This window comes from Rhineura floridana, chromosome 13 (genome assembly GCF_030035675.1).
Source record: "Rhineura floridana isolate rRhiFlo1 chromosome 13, rRhiFlo1.hap2, whole genome shotgun sequence".
In the NCBI taxonomy this organism is placed as follows: Eukaryota; Metazoa; Chordata; class Lepidosauria; order Squamata; family Rhineuridae; genus Rhineura; species Rhineura floridana.
In genome coordinates, this window is record NC_084492.1 from 36934222 (window position 1) to 36958268 (window position 24047).

The 24047-nt window shown below is 43.5% G+C and overlaps 1 protein-coding gene and 1 long non-coding RNA gene across 2 annotated transcripts; one reads left to right on the forward strand and one right to left on the reverse strand.

Annotated features, from left to right (window-relative positions):
- The first annotated feature begins 3 nt into the window (after positions 1–3).
- CIBAR2 (CBY1 interacting BAR domain containing 2) lies at positions 4–23923 on the forward strand. Its single transcript, XM_061593855.1, has 9 exons — positions 4–23; positions 3802–4036; positions 5492–5560; positions 6923–7024; positions 11259–11264; positions 15778–15882; positions 17559–17672; positions 20555–20653; positions 23507–23923. Exons 1-9 carry the CDS (start codon positions 4–6, stop codon positions 23633–23635), a joined length of 879 nt encoding a protein of 292 aa, XP_061449839.1. The 3' UTR covers positions 23636–23923.
- On the reverse strand, positions 6750–18649 carry LOC133369308 (uncharacterized). Its single transcript, XR_009758867.1, has 3 exons — positions 18427–18649; positions 17529–17666; positions 6750–7228 (listed from the first exon to the last, which is right to left on the reverse strand). It is a non-coding gene; the product is annotated as an uncharacterized LOC133369308 (long non-coding RNA).
- Positions 23924–24047: the final 124 nt, after the last annotated feature.

Consider the following 24047-nt stretch of genomic DNA (forward strand, 5'->3'; position numbering starts at 1 on the left):
AAAATGAATCTCATCCTCTCTCGGTAAGACAGACTAGTTTGCTCTTTTTAGAAATGTTGGCTGTGTACACATTCCCATTGACTCTGCATCCAGTGCACTCCCACCACTGGTTTGGGAGGCGGTGTGCCCACAACATTAGCCACAATCCATATCTATCCTGTCATTTCTTATGAAATGCAGCATGTTTCATGCTTTTTCCCAAAAATAGCTTGAATCCAAATTGAGAAGAAAGTTCTGGCTGCGTTTCAAGACGATCATGTGTACACAGCCAACATCTTTTGCAGACTGATATGCAGGGGTGGAGTCGTTAAGGGTTGCAGGGGGTCGTAGACCCCTTACTTTTTTGGGGAGCAGAGTCCCAGCCAGGTGCCTATGTAGGAGCCAATCAGCATGAAAGGGGAGTGTGTTAGCCACTGAGAAGAGCCCTTGTCTTTTCAGGCTGACTGGAGCCAATCAAAGTGAAAGGAGGTGAATCAGGCACTGAGAAGACTCTTGTCAGTAGCTAACACACAGCCTCTTCTTTCACACTAATTGGCTCCTAGGGACAACATGGAAAGCCAGGGATACAGTCGAAAGTGGAAAATGAGGCATGGCTGTGAAGGGGTGTGCTCATGAACAGACCCTGCACATTTGAATTTGCCACTGTACTACTGCTGATTTAAACCTTTCTCTTGGAAATGCTGAACTTTCAGGAAACAGCGAGAGGGAGGCATTTGTGGCCCTGGCTGGATTTTTCATGATTCACCACCACAACCATTATTACCACAGTAACATCAGTGCATATGGCGCAATGCAGGAAAATATAAAGCAGAAAGACAGACCTCTGCCCCAAGGAGGTTACAATCTAACTTTTGAGATGGGGCAGACAACAGAAAAAGGGTGAATAGTACAGGCAAGAATGGCAGGTATGAATGCAAGTTGTACTTTGGCTTAGTTTCAGGGAAGGAGAAATAATCATAATCTGGGAGTGCAGGAAGATATGTCACGCGCATTAAGAGGAAAAGTCAGGGGACTAGAAGAAAATGCTACGCACCTCCCACCGACCCCCGGAAGACACACACAGTGGAGGTGTAGATAGGTAAGCGCGGGGACATAAGAAGATGCTCCAGCAGGAGATAGTTAAGTATAGGTACAAGGCATATGTAAATATGTATGGAGGAGATAAGCTAAATATATATATAGGAGGAGATAAGCTAAGTAGACACAGTGGCCCAAGAGCATAGATACACACGGGTAGGAAATGCACATGGGGGTGGAGGTAGCTAAGTATGCACTGACGTAGGAACACATACACAGGGGAGGTAGCTGCGGATGCAGAGGTCAGTAACTCAGGCCCCGTCTGCACTATCTATTTAAGACAGTATCATACCACTTTAAACAGACATGACTTCCCCCAAAGAATTCCCAGGGTGGTTTAACAATCAACCCCTCTTTCCCAGGGAACTCTGGGAATTGTGGCTCTGGGAAAGGAATAGGGGCCTCCTAACAACTCCCAGCACTTTTTGCAAATTACAGTGCCCAGGATTCTTAGGGGGAAGCCATGATTGTTTAAAGTGGCATGATGATGCTTTTAACGTATAGTGCAGAGAGGGGCCTAAGCACAAAGGGCATAGGCAGATAGTAGCTAAGCATGGAGGTGAAAGGCAAATATGAACTGGAAGAGGTGACTAAGTATGCACAGGAGAGGTCAGCTTGTACATAAGAAAATAGAAAGCTGGCTTCTATTGGGTCAGATTATTGGCCCATATAGCTCAAACGTTGTCTACACTGACAGCTAGCAGATGTCTAGGATTTCAGACAGAGATGTCTCCCAGGCCTACGTGGAGATGTTGGGGATTGAAACTGGGACCTTCTGCACGCAAAGTAGACACTCTACCATCGAGCTGCGGCCCTTCCCCAACACTTTCATGAAACACTTGTAAAGCAGTAACAACTGTCTTTAGGAAATTCTGCAGTTGCTAGAGTCAATCACCCTGATGGCAAAGATCCACCGTGGTAGATTGAATCCAGATGCTTTATAGCAGTTCCTCAGTTAAAGACCCTCAACCTTCCTGAGCCGTTCAGAAAAAAGATAGCAGGGCAAGGGGTGGGTGGGCAGTGTCTAAGGAGAAACATTTAAGAAGATTACTGTAATGACCTCTATGTGGGGCTACCCTTGAGGTTGGTCCGGAAGCTGCAGCTGGTGCAAAATGCAGCGGTGAGACTGCTCACTGGGGCAGGGTACTGCCAACATGTCACCCCGCTGCTGAAAGAATTGCACTGGCTATCTATTAGCTACTGGGCTAAATTCAACGTTCTAGTTTTGGTGCGCAAAGCCCTATACACCTTGGGACCAGGATACCTGAAAGGCCGTCTTATCCTTTATATACCCAGTTTATCACTGCGCTCTGCAGGTGAGGGCCTCCTGCAGATACCATCTTATCAGGAGGTCCCTTCCACACAACACAGGAAGTCGACCTTTAGTGTGGTGGCACCAATCTTTTGGAATTCCCTACCCTTAAATGTCAGATAGGCACCATCTCTGTTATCTTTTCGGCACCTACTGAAGACATTCCTCTTTCAACAAGCCTTTTAAGTAGAGACCTTATCCCACTCTGCATCTGTGTTGGAATTGCTTTTTAATGTTTTAAACCTTTCTTTAAAAAAATATGTTCTTAAAGCTTTTTTAAAAAATGTTTTTAAAGATGTTTTGTTTTAATATATTATAAAGGTTGCTTTATTATTTTTAAAGTGTTTTTAGTGCTTTTGTTTGCTGCCCTGGGCTCCTATTGGGAGGAAAGGCAGGATATAAATCTAAGAAATAAGAAACTGTTGGAAGCAAGAAGAATTTAGCTCTAGCCTACCTCCAAGCGCTCCTGCTTTTCTAGCTCCAATTGCAACCTGAGCTGAGCTGACTGATGCATGCAAAAATCTAGCTAGTAAAGCTTTTCCTTGCATGCAAATGCAGTGATGAGGAAAACTTGACTTGCTAATATTTTGTTGTGCCATGTCATTATATAAAAACCCAGGAAGAGTTATATAAGGAAAGACGGCAAACATAGAGCTAGGGAATTGGCACAAAGAAATCCATTCTGTAAAAGAGGCCCCTGGAGAAAAAAAAAGGCTTTACCTGGTGTCAAAAAGATGAAAGGGCCCCTCTAGACTGATGTTCTATTGCAGGTCTATTCTGCTACATGTTTTGACACAATAATAGTGCATTAGGGGTGGATTTATTCTCTTTAGTTTGGTCAGCAATGCTTCCTCTGTTAACACATTATTACTGTCTGGAGGGGCTATAGTGCAATACAAGGGGGACTAAAATAAACCAAAACATTTGCGATATCAAGAGTTACAGGATTTCAGCAAGAAGTGACCGGCCATGCACTGATTGGAAATGAAGCAGCGTGGCCATCCCAAAACTCTTGCAGGTACCTACAGTATTGAAAACAGGACTGTGTATAACCGTCTCAATACCATCATGAACACAATTATGAATGCACAATAAAAAGGACTTCTGGTAAGTGTCAGTGCCAGACAACTTCTCTCATGGAAAAGCAGTCCATAAATAGGGAACTAAAGTCGAGAAGGGTTCCTACTGGGAGGAAGGGCGGGATATAAATTTAATAAATATATAAGACCTCTCCCTGGCTGTCACCTAACCTAATAGTGGGGAGCATCTGAAGAAGGGCTGCTGTCAATGACAATCTTTGCACAGGGGCAGGTAAATGTGGGAGGTGGTAGTCCTTGACATCACCATAAGAAAAAGAGTGCGGAAGAAGAGGGACCCTTTTTTAAAAGAAATAATTTGCTTCCCTTTTCTAGAGATACCCAAGTGAAGATAATGGAGAATACAGTCACGAACGCAGAGAAATACTTTGGGAAATTCTGCAGTCTGATGGCTGCTTATACACGCAAGACTGCAAAGCTTCGGGACAAGTCGGACCTGCTAGTCAAACAGCTCATTGACTACGGAAACACAGAGAATCCCGAGCTGCGAACCACTGTGAAAAACTTTGCTGAGGAGCTGGCAAAGGTGCAGGACTACAGGCAAGCTGAGGTGAAGAACTGAACTTGCCAACTTAAATCCATAGCAGTGTGCATTCATGCATGTGCAGAAACACACACGCCTAAGAGTAAGGGAATATCTATTCCATTCTAAGATCAGAGCAAAGATAGGATCTTAAAGACTCTTTGCTGCAATAGTCTAACAACAATATCCTCTGGAACTCACAGAGAGCTTGTGTTGACATTTTTAATTTTATTTTAAGGGACAGAAACACTGTTTTTTTTCAATTTTTTAATATATTTTTTTCCTTTTTTATTGTATTAGTTATGGATTTGTGTTTTTTCGTTTTGTTTTGTTTTGGTTTTGAAAATTTGAATAAAAATTAATTGAAAAAAAAGAAACACTGTTTTTAATAGCTACAAAACTGGCAGAGATTAATAAGTGCAACCTGTTTTGAACAATGAGTGAGTAGGCATCCATGCTGATCTGTAAGAAAAAAAATTAGAATTGGGCAATACCTTTATCGTGACCAATCAAACTGTCACAAAAGTGAGGCAAGCTTTTGAGTTCTCTAGAACTCTTCATCAGGTAAAATGTTACACAAAGCAGGGGGCAAGAGGGATGGACAAAATTAGAAAACAAAAGGAGTACACAGATTAGGCTGATGTCCTAACAATGAGGCCATCTTGCAGACTCAGTTCCAAGATGGAGACTGCAGGCCCAGGAAGCCCCTTTGAGGTAGGAATGGGGGCCAAATTCAATTCAGTTTGCATTTCAAAAAGAATACAAGAACCGAAACGCAGCTGTTCTTGAAATCTGCACTTCTCTCCATTTTGCAGGGTAGTTCTCCGGCCAAGTCATATGTACAAAAATGCATATACAAGGGTAAAGTGTGCATAAAAAGCATATATTAGTGAAAATAGCACACAGAAATGAATTTTAGATTAAGTAAAATATGTTTTGCAAAACTGTGTACATTAGGCAAGATTGCTTACAAATATGTGCATTTTAGGAGAAATTTGCACTAAAATGTTGATGAGTTTTCCTGAAGACTTTAAAAAAAATTCAGAAACTTGATGTGGAAATGCAGAGAACTGAAAAACAAGAAACCAAGAGAAACCAAAATTAATGTATTTCTTCATCCCTACTCACACCTGCTACATATATCAGGTTACACACCTAGAATTCTGGGATGAAGAGGCAACAGCTGCTCTTGTAAAGTCTGCCTTGTAGCCCAGTTAGATTTTCTTTTCAAGAAGGAATGGTGCAGAAGATGAAAGCCCTGGGCTAACATTGCATTAAATATGGTGCAGACTGTGATATTCAACACTGAAACTGCAATCTAGAGTATAGCATGGCACAGGTCCAGCATAGCACAATTATGGAGCCATGTGTCCAACAGGACATGCATCAGATGCACTTCTGACCAATGAAGTTGCACTTCAGTTGCCAACATAGCAATACTTTATTGTGCTCTTCTTGTGCTCTTCTTGCTGACTCCTTTAGGTAGAGAGACTGGAGATGAAGGTTGTTGAGCCTCTGAAGATGTATGGGATCGTTATCAAGCAAACCAGGGTAAGCAATGCATTTATTTTAAAAGACAACCCCAAACCAAGTTCACTGTGGAACTGCAATGCCTTTCTAAACTGAGATACAAGCCCATAGTGAAAGGGGTAACATAGGATACTGACTTCTACTAGCTTTGGTTGATACACCAACTATGGCCATTCCTGGATAGAGATAATCTTGCCATAGTAGTTCTGGCATTAGCAACCTTGAGACTTGATTATTGCAATGCACTCTGTTTTGGGGATGCCCTTGAGTTTGATCCAGAGGTTAGTGCAAAATACTGGTATGAGTTTACTATATGGAGCTAACCTTTCAACATGTTACACCTTTGCTGAAGCAGCTGCACAGGTTGCCTATATCACTCTTCCTCAACCTTGGATCCCTGGTTGCTGTTGGACTACAGTTCCTATCAGCCCCACATAGCATGGTCAAGGGTCAGGGATGATGGGAGTTGTGGTCCCTCAACATCTGGGGACGCAAGGTTGAAGAATATGGGGCAGGTTCAAGGATTATTCCTTATTTACAAATCCCTAAACAACTTGAGACCAGGCTACTTGAGAGACCATCTCTCTGCTCATACCACCGTCTGGTCATTAAATTCTATGAAAGAGGAGCTCCTGGTGGTACCCGTATTATATAAGTCTTGTGTCCAGCGCTACTAGGGGCTTCAGAGTTGTAGTATCTTTAATGTGGGACCCATTACCATTTGAGATAAGACATGTTCCAACAATCTATTCTTACCGATGCATACTCAAGGCATTTTTTACTTCCTCAAGCCTTTTTGGAATGATTTTTAAAAATTTTATCAGCCGATGACTATGCTAGGGTGGCAATGGAAAGTTCTGTCAATTTCAGTTCTCTCAGTTTCTCATTTTCCCAGTCTTAAATTCGGTTCTCCACATTTCTTCACCAATCTGTGATATTTTTAAAAATCCTTATGAAAATTCTTCATTTTTAGACCAAATTTCTCCTAATACATGCATTTTTATATGCTTTCACTTATTCACTTTTATGTACATTTATCCCTAATATATGCATTTTTGTACACATTGGTTGGAGAACATCACAAAATTTGAACAAGTGCAAATTTCAAAAGATGGCTGGATTTTGGTTCTCATACTGTTTCAGAAAGTTCAAATTTGATACAGTCGCCTTTAAATGCAAACTAAATCTAATTTCTTCCTCTTCCTTAACCTCTCATTTGGAACTGTTAGTTTAATGGTTTTATTTATTTATTTTTAATATTTCACACTTAGTTTTGTTTTTTTCTATATTGCTCTGATATTTTATAATGTGAGCAGTTTATAAAGTTAACATAAAACAAAGGAGCTGTTGTACAAAAGAGATTGCCTTTGCTACATTCAATAGGCCGAGATTAAGAAGTTCAACAAAGCCAGAAACAATGAAATAAAGCAACTGGAGAAGTTGGAGAAGATCCGACAGAAGTCGCCATCTGACAGACAGTTGATCGTATCCTTGCCAGCAGCCCATTGCTGTTTCAGTCTCTTCCTTGCCCATGCAAAAGCAGTCCCAGCTCACCAGCATTGCGGAGTTCTGGCTGCTTTAGGAAAGGCAGATCAGGAAAGGCAGAGTTATGAGCCCCACTATGGGAGGCTTGTATTACAGTAATGTTTCCTTCTGAGCGTTCCACAGAGCGGTGGAATCCAATGAAACCTATTGGAAACAGACGTACACAGGGCAAAGTGTCTCCTTTAATAAGGGAACACAAAATAGATTGTTGCAGGCTAACAGTTGGCCCTCTAGAGAGGTAGTTGGGGCCCAGATAAATCAGATGAAAATCACATGAATAATGTTCAAACAACAAGCATAGGTTTAAAACATACACATACTCCAAAGACCACTTCCTTGTCACAAATCTGCAGAAGTAAAACGGGAGATGAAAATGCACAACACCTGGATATACGTTTTAGCCAGGGCACACAACAGTTTGTGCCTAGAGTCTATTTGCTACTCCGGGCTTAGCCCCGGAGATCTTTTGCTTTGCAAAGATGAGAAAGCCCCTGCACATGTGTAGAGAGTCTGTCACCACTGAGTAATCGGAGCCATCTGGGACTGGGGGAAAGACTTCTGGGCTAGACCATCAACCCCTTTGATTCTCTCCCAAGCAACATTTGATTTAGACATGCATGAGTTCAGCCATACTGCAGTAAAAACCAACCCAGTGGTCCTCTGTATTCCCAGGGCGCCCAGATTTGCCATCCTATTCCTTAAAGGGCCTGATATTCTAATATAAATATCCAAACAGCTTCCTAGCATCAGTATGTTTAAAATATCAGAGAGAAATACCAGTCCCTTTATTTCTAGAGATATTTGCCCAAGGGGGAAATACGTTCTCCATTGGTGAAAGAAGCGCAAAGGGATAATCCGAAAATGCTCAAAAAAATATTTCCCGCCCTTTTCTCTCCCCACCCCTCCTTGGCAATAGATATTTTAATCAGGAGCTTCTTCAAAAACTGAACCTTTTCTTCCAAAGGGAGAAGCTCTCAGCAGCAAATCCCCAGGAAAGATTCTCAAGGGGAGGAGAGGAGCTTTCACATTCTCTTAATCCCTGCTGTGCTAAACTCAGCTGCTGAGAGAGTGACCATAAAACAAGGGAAAGACAGAAAGCTGCAAGTGGCAACTGTGGAAGGACCTTGCAGGGAGGTAGAAGAGCTCCCTCTCTTTTTCTCTCTCTCCAAGATTGTGTGGGGCCATCATCGTTTGTTAAACTGCATCTTCCAAACCTGTAGAGCCGCTAGGTTAAAAAGAGAGAACAGGACCTTTGAAGAAGCCAAACACTCTTCTCCCTGGGACCAATCATGCATATCTAAGCAGAAAAGATTAAACTGCATCCTGCTTCGCTTACCCTGACCATCAAATCCTGACACCTATAGACTCAAGGCCCACAACCATTTAGCAAAGTCCAGCAGCTTTGGAAAAACTGAGTTTTTCCCCTTATGAATTTAGAGAATTTTTACCCTGGTCTACAGCCGAAAAGGCTCCCAGGCTACGGAGCTGGTCTCAGCAGAGCGGATGGCACGGCCCTACTCCCCTTCTTTCCCTCTGCTGCAGCCTAATGGATAGGCTGCTGGCCAGTGACAGCTGGGGGAGGGGCCTGCTCATACTATTCTCTCAGGAGAGCTCTTGCTTCCCTTCTCTTCCTCTGTTGCAGCCTGATAGAATGGTTGCTGCCAAAGGACAGCTGAGGGAGGGAAGCCCCAAAGGAACTTGTCTGCCCTTTGACCCATATTTGCTGCAGTGGCAGCAAGCTCTTGGACTCCTAGACTTATTTTCCCCTATCTTCCCTCCTCAGTGAGATCTGCAGGGGGTTATAAACTTATAATACATACACAAGCACACCAGCTATTGGGTAACTCTCTTACCAGTAGAGATCTTCTAGGAAATGGGTATGGGGTGAGCAACTGTACTGTGCCAAGAGTGTCACTTGTGCAATAGAAAGAGCAGGATCTTGAAAAAATGCCTTTGGGGAGAAGCTACAGGAATTTATATTTTTATTGAAAAAGAATTCTACCCTGCCTTACTCTACAAGGTAAATCCAAAGGGATCAATAACGAAAACAGTAAAAGCAAGCATAATCCCTGAAAAAGCTCATCAAATCATAGTACAGTATAACAATATCCGACAGATTTAATAATTCCAGCAGCACAGATGTTGCTGGACGGCGACTCCCATCAGCCCTGGTCAGCATGGCCAACGCATGAGCTTGATGGGTGCTGTAGTCTAGCAACATCTGGAGGGCTACTGGTTCCCCATCCCTGATCTATCCCAACATTTTTAAGTCTTCCAATGCTGAGATGGTGTAGAAGGGGTGTACTTTTGGCTAGCAGTAGTTTGCTCCTGAACAAGAATCAAAAGACCCTGAGCACCTTGGGCTACTCAACAGTTTTTAGTGCACCTTTAAGGTCCCCTTTCTGAGTAGTTTTTTTTAATTGCCCCCTTCTCCTCTTTCCTTTTACTCTGAGAAAAACTGAGAGACAAGCAGAAAAGGGACCTACGGTGTCAAAAACATTAAATAGGGCTCCATGTTACAGATTGGGGTTAAAGGTGAATCTCAGGTCTGAAAGCTTGAACCACACTCTCTCATCCCTGCAAAAAATGTGTACTGCAGAAGATGAGGGTCAGGGTGCCTCTGAGTCTTCAGATGAGTCTTGTTAAGGAAATAATGCCAACTGCTCTCGTCTCCTGATGAATTCCTTGCTCACCCTCCTACACTTCTCGTTTTCCTGCCACTCGCCTGGAGCTTTCTTGCTTGTTACTGTGAAGCCACTGCAGAAGTTGCAGGGGATAGTAATGTCTCCCTCTCCACCACCCCCTTCCCCTCCTCAATGCCACAGTTACCATGATCTATTGATGGGTTTGACTGCCCTCTGGTGCTGAAGCTGAACATGGACATTTCTCACCACAAACTGCTAGCAAAACCTGTTTTGTACAATAGCAAAGAGTGTGGAGGCACTTTTGTGGCAGACATTATACACACCATCTGTATATAAAGCACATGGCTTCCCACAAACTATCCTGGAAAATGTAATTTGCCCCTCAGAGAGCTACAACTCCAGCACAGTTTCCAGGATTGGAATCATATTAATCATAGGTTGGAAGGGGCCTATAAGGCCATCCAGTCTAACCCTCTGCTCAATGCAGGAATCCAAATTAAAGCATCCCCGACAGGTGGCTGTCCAGCTGCCTCTTGAATGCCTGCAGTGCTGGACAACCCACCACCTCCGTAGGTCATTGGTTCCGTTGTCGTACTGCTGTAACAGTTAGGAAGTTTTTTTTGATGTTCAGTTGATTCTTTGGGGGGAAGCCAATGTGCTGCAAATGTGTGGTGTGCAATGCCATCTTCAAAGACTTAAAAATTAAGCTGATAGTCTTGAAGGTACCACAAGACTCTTTGCTGCTTTTGCTGCAACAGACTAACAGGGCCACCCCTCCAGACACCGTATAATGAATATTATGATTGTTTAAAGAGGGTCAAGTCAGCTTCCTTAAGATCATTATGTGAAATGTATCCTCTTCTGTAGCTTCTGTCTTTCAATACCCCTCAAGATTCTGCCTCCTCAGCACATCCCTCCCTCCCTGATATTCCTACCTTCAGCTCACTCCCTGCAGGCTGCACTGCATGGCCTCCTGTTTCTCATTTGCCCTGGGCTTTAAAGTCTTGTCCTTTCTGTCCCAGAATGCCCAGATAAACAATAGAGGAAGAAATAATCACATTGCTAAAAACTGACTGATTTATTTTTTAAGACTTGCTTGCAGGGAATGGTGCCCATTGGAACTGGCAGGGCAAAAGGCAGAGAGCCCCAAACTGTAGATGGATCCAGAGCCACTGACAAGCAGAGCCAACTAATTCTGGTTTAGTCTCCAGTTTAGAACTCTGCTGAGTTCTACAAGGGGCAACAATAAGTAGAAGGAAGCTGACAGCCAGTGCCCCCCCCGGATTGGTTATAAGTCAGAAGGTAGGCAGGTGGGGGCTATTGGCTGAGAGCAGACTGAGCTTGGTGGGGCAGTGCCTTACTTGCCCTAGTGAGTCCACTGGGGCATCTGGTTGGCTACTGTGAGAACAGAGTGCTGGACTAGACCTATCTTCTTATAGCTTTGGTCTGGTCACGTAGTCAGTTACAACCTGAATTGTTATTCCTTTGATCCCCATTTGGTTTTTTGCCCCCTTGACACCTATGCTCAGTCACAGGTAAGGGATAAGATGACCTTCATGTGTACAGTAAGTTAAAGTGAAGGCACAGGTAAGAATGCTGACCAGCACACACACAGCAACCACTCTCCAGTTGGTCCAGCAAAGATGGCCACATGCGTAAGATGCTCAGCATAACGTTCATTCACACCATCAGTTTGGTGCTGGCTTTCTGTTGAACCACTTTTGGAAAAATCCCCAGCACTATAGGGCTTGCTCTTGACCCCAGTAATGTCCTTTGGGAAACAAAGTAGAACAGAGTTTTGTATTTAAATCTGCAGCACATCTGTTTGAAAGTATTTCTGCTGATTTCAGAGGGATGAAGGACTGATTCACAGACAGATTATACGTATATGTAACTCACAGCTGAACATCTGCATCGCCACCACCGATAAGCACTGGTCTCTTAATGCAGCTTCACTTCAAGCTGATGCAAGTAATCATGCACAGCAACTAGTTGGCCAAGATGGGGATATGCACCTCCATCTCTATCAAGAAATGCATCCAAAAAGTAAGAGAAAATAAATACATCCAGCCAGTTCAAGGAACTCAGGCTTAGTCCATGCATGCAGCAGAATTAGTTTGCCCAGAAGTAACAGGGTTCACTGGACAACGTCAGACTGCAGGATGGTAAAGCACACTTTTAATCTATCATATTTATTATTATTATTTATTCAATTTATTAGTCACTTGCTACCCGAAAGTCTCCAAGCAACTTACAACACAATTAAAAGCAAAAATATATCACACATAAAACAATAAAATAAAAACAATGACCACCCCCATACAGCCACAGAAAGCTTTGGCAGCTTTCTTAAACCGACCAACAAAAAACCATTGCAAGCAAAATAACAATTACAGCAATGAGCAAGCTGAACTCACTCCCTGAAGAGCTAGCTTCCCTCCGCAATATAGGTGTGCAATATATAGATATATGACCTAAGCTTACAAGATCTGAACAGGGTGGTTTATAACAGGTGCTATTGGAGGTCGCTGATTCATAGGGTCGCCATAAGTCGTAATCGAAGGCACATAACAACAACAAATATAGATATATAGTCTAGAGAATCTTAACACTCCTGTAACCAGTAGCAGCCCAAGACATTTTGCTGCCTGAAAACACAGCCCAAATCCCCATCTCTAGGGCCAACCCTTTTAAAAATCATCCTACACCATCCACCAGACACCAATTCTTGCCAGTGTATCACTTCATCATCAAGCTGTATGGCAGGATCAGCCTTGAACAGCCTGGAGTGTTGCATTTCACTCTAGCATCTCAGCTTTCCATTTTCTGCTCCTGTTGCATGTGGAGACCAAGCCAATCTATAGTATTTGATGCATGATAACCAAACTACTTGTTTGTATATCTTTCCTTTCTTCCCCAAAGCAGCTCAGAGTTACTTAAGCCTTCCAATAATCATGCAAGGCAGGTTAGGAGAGTGACTTGCCCCAGGCCACCACCTCTCATAGGTTGTAGGGATTTCAATCACACCCAAGCCCAGTGATCTAGCCACCATGGCACACTGTTTTTTCCATGTTTCAAACATTAAAATCATCACTTGATATTGCAGTCACTGAGCAATGGAAATATGTGAGAAGGCTCTCCCTTACTTCCAAGTAGATGTGCTTGCAGTCCAGTGGTCAACAGCCATTGACAGAAAAGTAGAGCAATTGAGAAAAATGCCTCTTATGGGATCAAGTCTTTATAATCCCAGGAGAAAGTTTTATAGTTGAACAGCATTCCGCTTCTGGGTAGAGTGCTCTTTGTAAACACAAAGATGGATGCTACTGGACAGTCAGGCTGGAATTTGCTTGATGCTTCAGAATCAAGAAACCAGCCGGATCAGGGGGATGCTATGCTAACTGGATGTTAGGACCTGCTGATGTTATAAAGCTGCCAATTCAAAACACTGAATGAAGAAAGAAGGTTGATTTTATGTTAAAGCTCCCAAATGAATGTTAAAGCTCCCATAATAATACTTAGCCTTTCAATAGTACTTTGAATATGTTAAAGCATAGGTACGTTTTCTCGATACTCTTTACAAGAACCCTGTAAAGTATGCCTCCTTATCATCCCCATATTGTATACACACCATACATTTAAAGCACATGACTCCAACAAAGAATCCTGGGAACTGTAGTTTACCCCTCACAGAGCTACAACTCCCAGCATCCTTAAACTACAGTTCCCAGGATTCTTTAAGGGAAGCCATGGTGTATACCCAGAAAACCTTGCCTAAGGGCACCTACTGACTTCAGGGCTGCTAAAAGGGTATTTGAATTGGGGATATCCTAGCTCATATTTTACACTGGTCGCTAGTCTATGACTTTGTATCAGTTCTCATAGGTTAGGAGGACTTAGAAATATATACGCTACTGCAATCCTAAAGTGTTAATGGAGCAGATCTCTCCAACGGTAAATGTTGATGGCATGCCCAGTTCAAGATGACATGCCCATATTGTCATAACCCATGCAACACAATTTATTTCCCTATATTTACACTATGCTGTAATCAGCAAGGCAGGGCCCTATAATTATGCACTGCTAAATCAAGCCAAGCTCCCAGGCATTCACAGTTGGATGTTTTATGCAGAAAGGTCAAGCTTCTATTCTCCCAGCATTTGGGGGGGGGGGGCAGAGGAACTACGAGAGGGAGAGAGAACAAATAAGCCCTGCAAAGCTTTGGCAGAATTACCACCTTGCACATTAATGCACATCAGTGTCCAAGGAGAGTTACCTTTATCCCACACATCACAGGGAGAATCTCGCAGTCTCCATGCTGCCAGGCATCACTCATCTGAGATAATGCCTTCCTGACAAGCAAGAGTGACTCATTGCGCTCTGCTGATCCAGAAGTCTCACACCGCTTGTTTACAACTGTATCTGAAATAGCACTTCTTGTCGTAAATCTACTTTGTTTACTTGCATCCAATACTCATCATGGTACTAACAGTGCACAGCAAGACGGTGCTGAGTGGAAGCTGATTTAGCTCATCAGCAACCTACAGCGTCTGGTCTACACAAATACATCCGGGAATTGGGGAAGGTCTGTAGCTCTGCAGTAGAGCATCTGCCTTGCATGCAGAAGGTCCCAGGTTCAATCCTTAGCATCTCCAGGCAGGGCTGAGAAGGACTCCTGCCTGAAGCTCTGGAATGCTGCTGCCAATCTGCATAGACCATAATGAGCTAGATGGACCAATAGTCTGATCTGGTCTAAGGCAGCTTCCTATGTTCCTTCCTAAAATCTGTTAGGACTGGGCTTGATGGATGGAAATGGCCAAGTCGATGAAGCAAACTGAAGTAGATATTTTGGGGAAAAGATATGGGTGAGGGGGGTTTACGGTCCTCAGTATCAGGCCCATGGCTAGTTTTCCTCCATTGGGAACTGTTCAGAAATAATCCATTTTCTGCTCTAAAAACCAACCTCCCTCTGGAACACAAAGCTAAACCCCTAATCTGCTCTCTGCTTTCCAGTTACCTGCTAGATAAGCCTTTCTCAACCAGTGTGCCTCCAGTTGTTGTTGGACCACAATTCCCATCTTTCCTGACCATTGGCAATGCTGGCTGAGGCTGATGGGAGTTGTGGTCCAACAACATCTGGAGGCACACTGGTTGGGAAAGGCTGAGATCTCTCACTGTGTAATAACCCCCTTTCATTCAGCAATGTAAGTTTTGGATTTCTCAAAGCAGTTCCCAATGGAAATGAAGAATTTATTAACCCCCTCAATATGTGCATGAGCTACCCTGGGCTCTTTGAGAGGAAGAGTGGGATAGGATGGGATAAGAATGTAATAATACTAGTACTAATACTAATGATGATGACGATGGCTATGATATCCTGCAAGGTTGCTAACACTAACACTGATGCCCATAAGGTTTGCAGAAAAGAGGGCACCAGATTGGGGAAGGCTGGATTAGACTGACACCCAACTGAAGCAGTCTTAGCTAATTAATCACATTAATTTTTCTTTTGAAGGGAAAAATGCTTTCGATTTAGATTATGCATGCATGCTGGTACGCACCACAGCAGGCATCACTTTAGAAGAGGTGTCCCCCTTTTTCTCTTCCATGGGAGGGAATGCCTCTTCTGAGATGGCATTTACTATCTGCAGTATTTAGAAGTGTATGTTATTTTTTAAAAATGTAAAAGTTTGCTCACCAATTCATCAAGGGCAACGTTCTTAGCCAACAGATTTGTCTAACTCAGGGCTCGGGAACCTGTGCCCCTCCAGATGTTGCTGGACTACCACTCCCATCCTCCTTGACCATTGGCCCTGATGACTGTGGTTGATGGGAGTTGGAGTGCAATACCACCTGGAGAGCCAAAAGTTTCCTGACCACCCCTGGTCTAACTGATTAGTTGACTAAATCTTGTAACCCTCCTGTTGGTGCTTCCTGGAGTCATTTGCTTGTTTCTCTCTAAGAGCTCAGATGTGATAGCATCACATAATGCCTTCCTGGCTTCAAAAGAGCAGCCTCACAGGTAACCATTACGCTCCTGTCTTTCCCTAGGCTGAGTCTCAGGTACACAAAGCCACTGTTGATGCAAGCCGCAGCACACAACAGCTCGAAGAGACTATAGATGAGTTTCAGAAGCAAAAGCTGAAAGATATTCAGGTAATAAAGACAGCTTGGTGGTTACTTCCCTAACATGCAATTGTAGCATGGCTGCGTACAAGTTACCTGTTTGCACCACACAAAAAATCATCTCTCTCAGTACAGAAACGTTCCTGCTCATCCTCAACATGCTGCTTCATTCTAGATTGAAGTCACTGCGTCCTTTGTCAGGAGGTGGTGAAAAATACATAGAGCTGAAAGATAAAGTTGAAAGAGGGACACTCTTCGCCACTTCCTCTTTCAGCAACATGTACTTTTCAAGGCTCAGGTCAGCACCTGAGTAGCTGAAAACAGAATGGAGTGTGACCTGGTGGGTTGGAGGGAAAGGTGAGTGATATGGGGGACAGGTGGAGGGAAGAGGAAAACTGATCAGCCAGACAGGAGGAAGTGGGGTGCCAAAGGAATCTGGAAAGAACCAAGGGGGGGGAGGGTGCATGCATGCATAAACATCCACCCATGTTGGTTCCAGAGTAAAACTGCATATTTTTTTTCACACACACCCCAACCACCTGCAAAGCACATCCATCTTCATTGACTGAACCATAAAAATCATGGATCCCAGCATTGCCATGGCACAAAGACATGGATCCTCATAATTATTCAAGGGATCCCTTCAAAACTACCATCAAATCACAGGGCTCCTCACAGTCAACAGATGTGCTCTGTGATTAGTTGGTGGTTTTGTTGCCATTCTATATAAAATCATGAATGTTTGTGAGGATTCATCATTGGATCCATGTTTTCGTAGCACTAGCAAACAGGTGATTTGTGGTTTTTACTGTGCAGTCTGTCACTGTAAACTTTACTTTGATGGTGGATTTTTGGGGGCTCCATGTAAAATCATGCAAATTCAAGAGGACCTGTTTTCATTTTACTTGATCTGAACTTTACGCACACCCTAAAGAAGCTTTTCCAAGAGGTCTGAAGGAAGATGCAGGGGAGAGAGAGAGAGAGAGAGAGAGAGAGAGAGAGCATACAAGCACACACACACTTTCTTACTGTTTCTCTGGGAGGAGGAGGTTAACCTGGTGGGGGTGGGGGGTAGAGATGCAACTAGAGAGGGTGCCCATGTCACTTTCTCAAAATTCCATATGTCCCTATGGGCCCCAAGAGACTGATGACCCCAATCTAGCCTTAGTTATTTTCACAAACAAAAGGTTAGTAGGCCGCTAATTACATTTCCCCTTTACCAGAATTAAAACTTGAAATCTTGCCAGCATTGATTTGAAAATGAATTGAAAAGTCAAAACTGAAAATGGAATATGTGTTAATTCTTTCTAATGAGTAACAAAGATATTGGATTGTCCCAGCAATCTTGCAAACAGATTAAATGGCTAGAAGCTCTATGATTTTTGCAATTTATTTTCTCTGCCTTCCACATTCCTGGTGTTGTTGTTTCAACCCAAAGAATATTATTGCTTTAAGCAGGAGCTAATGCATATTCCATTGAGTTTTTTAGATTTCCAGTTTTCTGTTAAGCAACGGGTCTCAAGAACTTTAGGATCAGGAAAAAGTGTGTTTCTAGAATGCCTTTCCTAAGCCTTTTGAAAAGAAATAGAGAAAACATACTTTCAATGGATGAAGTCCCAAGGTTCCGCACTGAACAAAGTCATAACAGAAACCAAGTTGGGAGATAAAAGACTCACATTAAGACGTGCTGTTTGCTTTCCTTGCAGAAGATCTTCTTGGATTTTGTCACCGTTGAGATGGTCTTTCATGCAAAAGCTCTAGAAGTCTATTCCAATGCCTTCCAAACTCTCGAAAGCTATGATGTGGAGAAAGATCTGGAGGTAGTTGAATGGGATAAATAAGAAAATGAAACTCACTAATTACAAATTAAATTTAAAATTGTTAGAAATCTTTAGATTGTCTGCTATGCAAGACAAGGCTATCAGTGGCTAGCTACTAACCCTGATGGCTATGTTCTACCTTCACTGTTGGAGGAAATATACTTTTGAATACCAGTTGCTGGAAACCAGAGGAGAGAGTGCTGTTGCACCCAGGTCCTTATTGTGGGCTTTCCATGAAGCCATCTGGTTGGCTACTGGGAAAATAGGCTGCTGGACTAGGTGGGCCACTATTCTGATCCAGCTATAAGGTTCTTTGTGTGTTTTTAGAGTTAAAAAAAACATGAACATGCCCCTCATCTTCAGGTATTGTTACATAGGCATATACTGTCTTGTTCCTCAGTAGGGGACCTGAGGCCTTGCTATATACCTACTAGGGCGCTCTGACAGGGCTGGGAAGGCCTCACTTCTCCCTCCCCATGACTGCCAGTCCCCATTACGTGTGAACCGCCTCACAGCATTAGGAGGAAATAGAAGCTTTATTTTTTCACTGAGGGGAAAATAAACAAACCTGTACCTGGGCAGTGCCTCTTCAGACTATGGGCTTGTTTATGTGGCTGTAAGTTTGTCACTCAAGTCGCTGCAAACTGAAAGCTAGGTTGTTAACAGCGGGGGAGTAATGTCCTTTTCTCATGAGGCAAGTAAAAGATTTGCCAGTAACACCCCCCCCCGATATGGACAACAGCCAAAGCAGTACCTGGAGCCAGTCCAAAGTCAGGGCCCAAACCAGGAGAGTCCACAACAAAGGCTCAGGCAGGGGGAGAGCAGTCCAAGGTCAGGAGCTGGTCAGTCCATGGGCAAAGCAGCACAAGTCCAGAGGCAGGTCCAAAATAATCCTGGGTCAAGCTTGGGGTCCTCAGAAGCTTAGCTAACAGGCCAAGCACAAAGTTGGTGCATAGATACTCTTCCAGCCAAGCACTGGGGTTTTAAAGCCAGAGCTGCTGGAATCACAGCCCCAGCCTCAGCTGACTCCTGTTCATTACTACCAGCTGGGCCTTTACTCCCAAGGAGATCTCCCTGGTAATTGGGCGCTTCTGTGGATTGGCCAGATCTCCAACTGGCATTTGAGGCGGTGACTCTCTTGCGATTGAGGCCCATTCAGCCTCGATGTCAGAGGCCAAACGCCCTGGGTGCAAGCAGCCCTTTCTCGGCCTCATCGCAGGACCCTGGCTCCTCACCCGCAGATGGAGCTTGACCCAGGGCTGGGTGTAAGGCCACAGCCTCAATGACGACTTCCCCCGGCTGAGACCTGACAGCTACCTTTCTCCCTGCCAGGCTAGCCATGTGAAGAATTTTTTTTTTAGTTGTGTGTATCAGTGAAGGCACATTCAGGCATGTGAGTCTCCATCTGAGGACTTTTCACATACACAGGAACTTGGAAAAGTTACTTTTTTGAACTACAACTCCCATCAGCCACAGCCAACATGGCCATTGGATTGGGCTGATGGGAGTTGCAGTTCAAAAAAGTAACTTTTCCAAGCTCTTAGTGGCAAGTAGGCCATAGCACAGCCTTTCCCAACCAGTGTGCCTCCAGATGTTGTTGGACCACAACTCCCATCAGTCTCAGCCAGCATTGCCAATGGTCAGGAAGATGGGAGTTGTGGTCCAACAACATCTGGAGGCACACTGGTTGGGAAAGGCTGCCATAGTAGCTTGGACTGGAATGACAGCACCTGAGGCTGCCATCTTGTTACTAACACATTACATAAGCCTGTGCCAACCTGCGCCCCCCCCCGATGTTTTGGACTACAATTCCCATCAGCCCTAGCCAGTGAGGCTGAGGAGAGTTGTACTCCAAAACATCTGGAGAGCACCAGGTTGGTGAAGGCTGCATTTTACAAGCAATCCTCCGTACCAGGAAGGCTGGGCAAACATGGCTCCAAGCTGTTTATTGTGACCCAATATCACCCTGGTTATCTTGTCACATACTTGTTAATTAGTCAGTGTATTGCTAGAAGACAAGTCACTAATGCCTACTGACTGTTATAGCACCCTATTATATCACACATATGTGAATAATAATACAAAGTGCTGGTTTTGACCTATAAAACCATATGTGGCTCTGGACCCCAATATCTCAAGAATCGCCTCTCCCCATATGAACCAACCCAGATCCTGCAGTCTTCTTCAGAGGCCCTTCTTTGTGTGCCTGTATGGAAGAAGGTAGCAATACGAGAACGGGCCTTTTCACTGGTGGCTCCCCGGTTATGGAATGCTCTCCCCAGGGAGGCACGCCTGGCACTCTCACTATCCATTTTTAAGCAGCAGGCAAAAACATTTTTATTCACCAGGCTTTTGGACCCTTAATGTTCTGCTCATTTTTTAGTGGGGTAGATTGAGTTGGATCTGTTCTTTTATACTTGCAATCGGGAAGCATTTGAAGTTGTTTTCCCTCTTGTTTTTATACTTGCTTTTAACATTTATTTCTACAAGTTGCTTTCACTTTTGTGAAAAAGTGACTAATAATTTATTTATTTAAGTTCTCAGGGTGGAGATTGCTAAGAAAGTAGGCATTACATTTCTACAAAGCAACCTTTTCTCTTTTCTCTTTTCTCAGAGCACACATTCTTGTTCTTTCCAAGAAACTGTTCTTTTCTCCCTCCCTGCTCAAAGACATATATTTAAAGGCAGCATTGCCTGAAGTTTGTTCAAATACACAATTATGTCTTCACATCAGATACGGACAACTCTGTCCATAATTAATGTTCTCACTCCTGTGGTCTTATTGCTGATAATTTTCAGGTGAATAGCCTTGTGGTTGCAGGTGGGGCTCACCCATCCAGCAGTGTAGTAAGAACCCTAAATAGGCTTTCTTGCCTTGCTAGGATTTCAGAGCAAAAATACACATTACTTCTGGAACCTTCCACGAGACAAGACCAGTCACCGCAACAAGCCAATCTACTGCCCTCCCATGGTCCACACAGGTGAGAAAGGGGGTGTGATTACTGTGATAATTGGTACTGTTTTATTGTTTTATTGTTATATTGTATTTTATGATGTATTTTATTATGATGTAATGTATTGTTGTTAAATTGTACGTCGCCTAGAGTGGCCATTGGCCAGATAGGCGACCCACAAATTAAATTATTATTATTATTATTATTATTATTATTATTATTTTCGCTTCAAAATCAGACTTTTGAGTAACACACTGATATGAAAAATAAGCTCCTGCATCCCTCGGAAAGGGGAAAGGAAGGGATGCCATTTGCAACCCCAAAAGCAATAAGATGAAAGAGTAAGGGCAAAAATCAGTAGAAACCTTTTTAGCGAGAGGGGTGTAAGCCTTAGAAATTGCAGCAGCATGCATATTTATTCTCACAACAACCTTCTGAGGTAGGTAAGACATATATAGTTGCTTGCCCAAGATCCCCCAATGAGTTTCGTGCCTAAAGTTGCACTCCTAACCACTTGTCTAGAAGTAAGTTCCATTGAACTTAGAGGGACTTACTTCTGAGTAGACATGGTTAGGATTGCACTGTAAGTGGAAAATTGAATCTGGTACTTTCTAGTCCTGGTCTAAGAATACTCTATCTACTATACCACACCAGTGGTAAACTACTCCAAATTTTAGGTGGACACTGTAATTACAATGTTCTTTGTATTGATGGGCCACTTGCAGGCAGAAGTCCTGAAACCTAACCTATGGTTTTCTACAATCAGGGGTGTAATCATCTGGGTCTCAGGGGGTCTTAGACGCTTTACTTTTTTGGGAGCAGGGTCCCAGTAGTGTCCCTATATCTCCAGGATCCTAAGAGCCAGTCAGCATGAAAGGAGAGTGTGTTAGCCACTGAGAAAGGTCTTCTAACATGCTTCCTTGTCCTTTCCTGCTGACTGGAGCCAATCAGAGTTAAAGGAGGTGTCAGCCACTGAGAAGACTCTTCTCAGAAGCTAACACTCATATTTCATGCATATTGGCTCCTAGGGACGTCTGTTGTTGTGGGAGAAGGCTTTAACAAGGATCTCATTCTCAACCCAGCAGTAAAAAAGGGTGAGGGGCATGGCTGTGATGATCATGAAGGGACCCTGCAGTTCTTAATTTGCCACTACACTACTGACTACAGTCTATGGCCTGTAGTATAGATGCAGTCATCTCTTGGCACTAAAGACCAGGAGTGGCTAATCTTCAGCTAGCCCCCCCAAGCAAATTCCCATCACCCCAGAATTCACTTATTTTGGTGCAGCTAAATTACTTTATTTTTAAAATAGGCAGCAATGGAGTGGACAGAGAGATTTGAAGCTCTCCAGCCAGCCCAGTGCCCTGACATGGATACAACTTGTCCCCTCCCCAATAATCAGATAAATCATTTGATGAATGGAGAGGGGACAGTCACCCTCCTCCGCAGCTGATTTGCACAGGCCACTGGGCGGAGAGACAGAGAGAGGCTGTCTGTCTCTCTCACACATTCACCATTGATATGCGGCCCCTGGAGTGTTGGCCAAGGATAAATGCGGCCTTCAGACCAAAAACGTTTAGCTACTGCTGCTATAGTCAGTTATCATGTCTTCTTGAGCATGTATGTATGAAGGAGCCCACAATGCATGTTCCCCGGGTAGATCATCTCTGAAAATTGCAAGTCTGACTGCAGAAAGTGGGAAGGAACCAGGAGAATAGCTTAGATTCTTAGAGCAGGTGTGGAGAACCTTTGACCCTCTAGTGGGGATGAAAAGATCTGTCAATTTTGGTTCTTTCAGTTTCTCATTTTTCCCATCTTAAATTCAGTTCTACAAATTTCTACAGCCATTTGCAATTAAAAAAAATTATCATGAAAATTCTCCAGCGTTTTAGTGTGAATTTCTAATAAACACATTTTTGTAGGCAGTTTTGACTAATGTACATTTTTGCAGGCAATTTCTCATGTCATGCATTTCTGTACGTAATTTTCCCTCATATGTTCATTGCTATGCACACTTTCCTTTAATATATGCATTTTTGTAACCATTGTTTGGTTGGAAAGCTGCACTGCAAAATTCAAATAAGTGCAAATTTTGAGGGATGGCTGGGTTTCAGTTCTCATATTGTTTCAGAAAACGTGAATTTGATAAGATTCAGCTTGAATTGGAAGCTGAATCAAATTTCTCACCGATTCCTACCCTACAGATGTTGCTGAACTACAACTCCCATCAGCAAACATGGCCAATGGGCAGGGCTGATGGGAGTTGTAGTTCAGCAGTGTCTGGAGGGCCAAAGTTTCCCCATCCCTGCCTTAGAGGGATGAGAAGAGACAAGGAAAGAAGATAGGAGACGAGAAAAGGAGTTTCTGGGGGTCAGAGAGAGGCAACTGAGATGCATGTTTTAAGAGTTTTTTCCCTCCTTCATGTAGCTATTCTTCAAGCAGGCTGAGCTCTTCAGTGGCACAGATTTTGGCGCGAAGTTGTGTGATTTGTAGCTCAATGGCAGGGAGACTGCTGACTTTGCACACAACATGTTCCAGGTTCAGTTGGTATGAATAGCTAAAAAGATTATACAGCAGGTGATGGGAAAGCTCCATGCCTGAGATCCTGGAGAGCCACTGCCAGTCAGAGTGGACAAAACAGGCTCAAATGGATAAATAGCCTGGCCTGGCATATGGTAGCTCCCAGTGTTCCCAAACTGAGGCTATTAGGACCTTCAGATTCAGCCGTTCACAAAGGCAAGAAACTCACAAGCTTTTCTTATTTTTTTGTGGGGAGGGTGGAGTCCCCATATTGTCAAAATGCGGCATTGGCACTGTCACAGCAACATCAACCTTAGACAGGCTGGTACAATAACCATTGTTCAATCTCTCCATCTCCAGAGCATTCAAAGCACTCTTCAGAAGCTGACACTAGTGGAGAGTGGCGAAGAGTCTGAAGAGGACCAGCTGGAAGATTTAAGAGGTGCTGAGTATACCCAGATTCGGCGGGTAACCAGCAGAACCACATGAGACCAACCCCTTGATTCATTAAGCTGTGCTGTATTTATTTCTGTTTCTGCTTTGAGATTTAAGCTTTCATGCAGGTTTGCCCTAGATCAGAGGCATACATTGCGGTGACCTCCAGATGTTGTTGGACTCAAATTCCCATCAGCCCCAACCACCAAGGTCAAGAGTCAGGGATTATGGGAGTTGTGGTGCAGCGACATGTCAAAGGCACCACACTGACTACCCAGATCAACACCCACCACTCCTTCCACAATCTTGAGATTTAAAATAAAATAAAATGTGAACTTCCAATTTCTTCTTTAATCTTTAGATGGCATAAACTGAGAATGGGAGCACAGTGCAAACACACTTGCAAAGCTTGTTGTTTATTCAAGAGGACTAGAAGCTTAGATTATCACAAGCCTATGCATCAGAT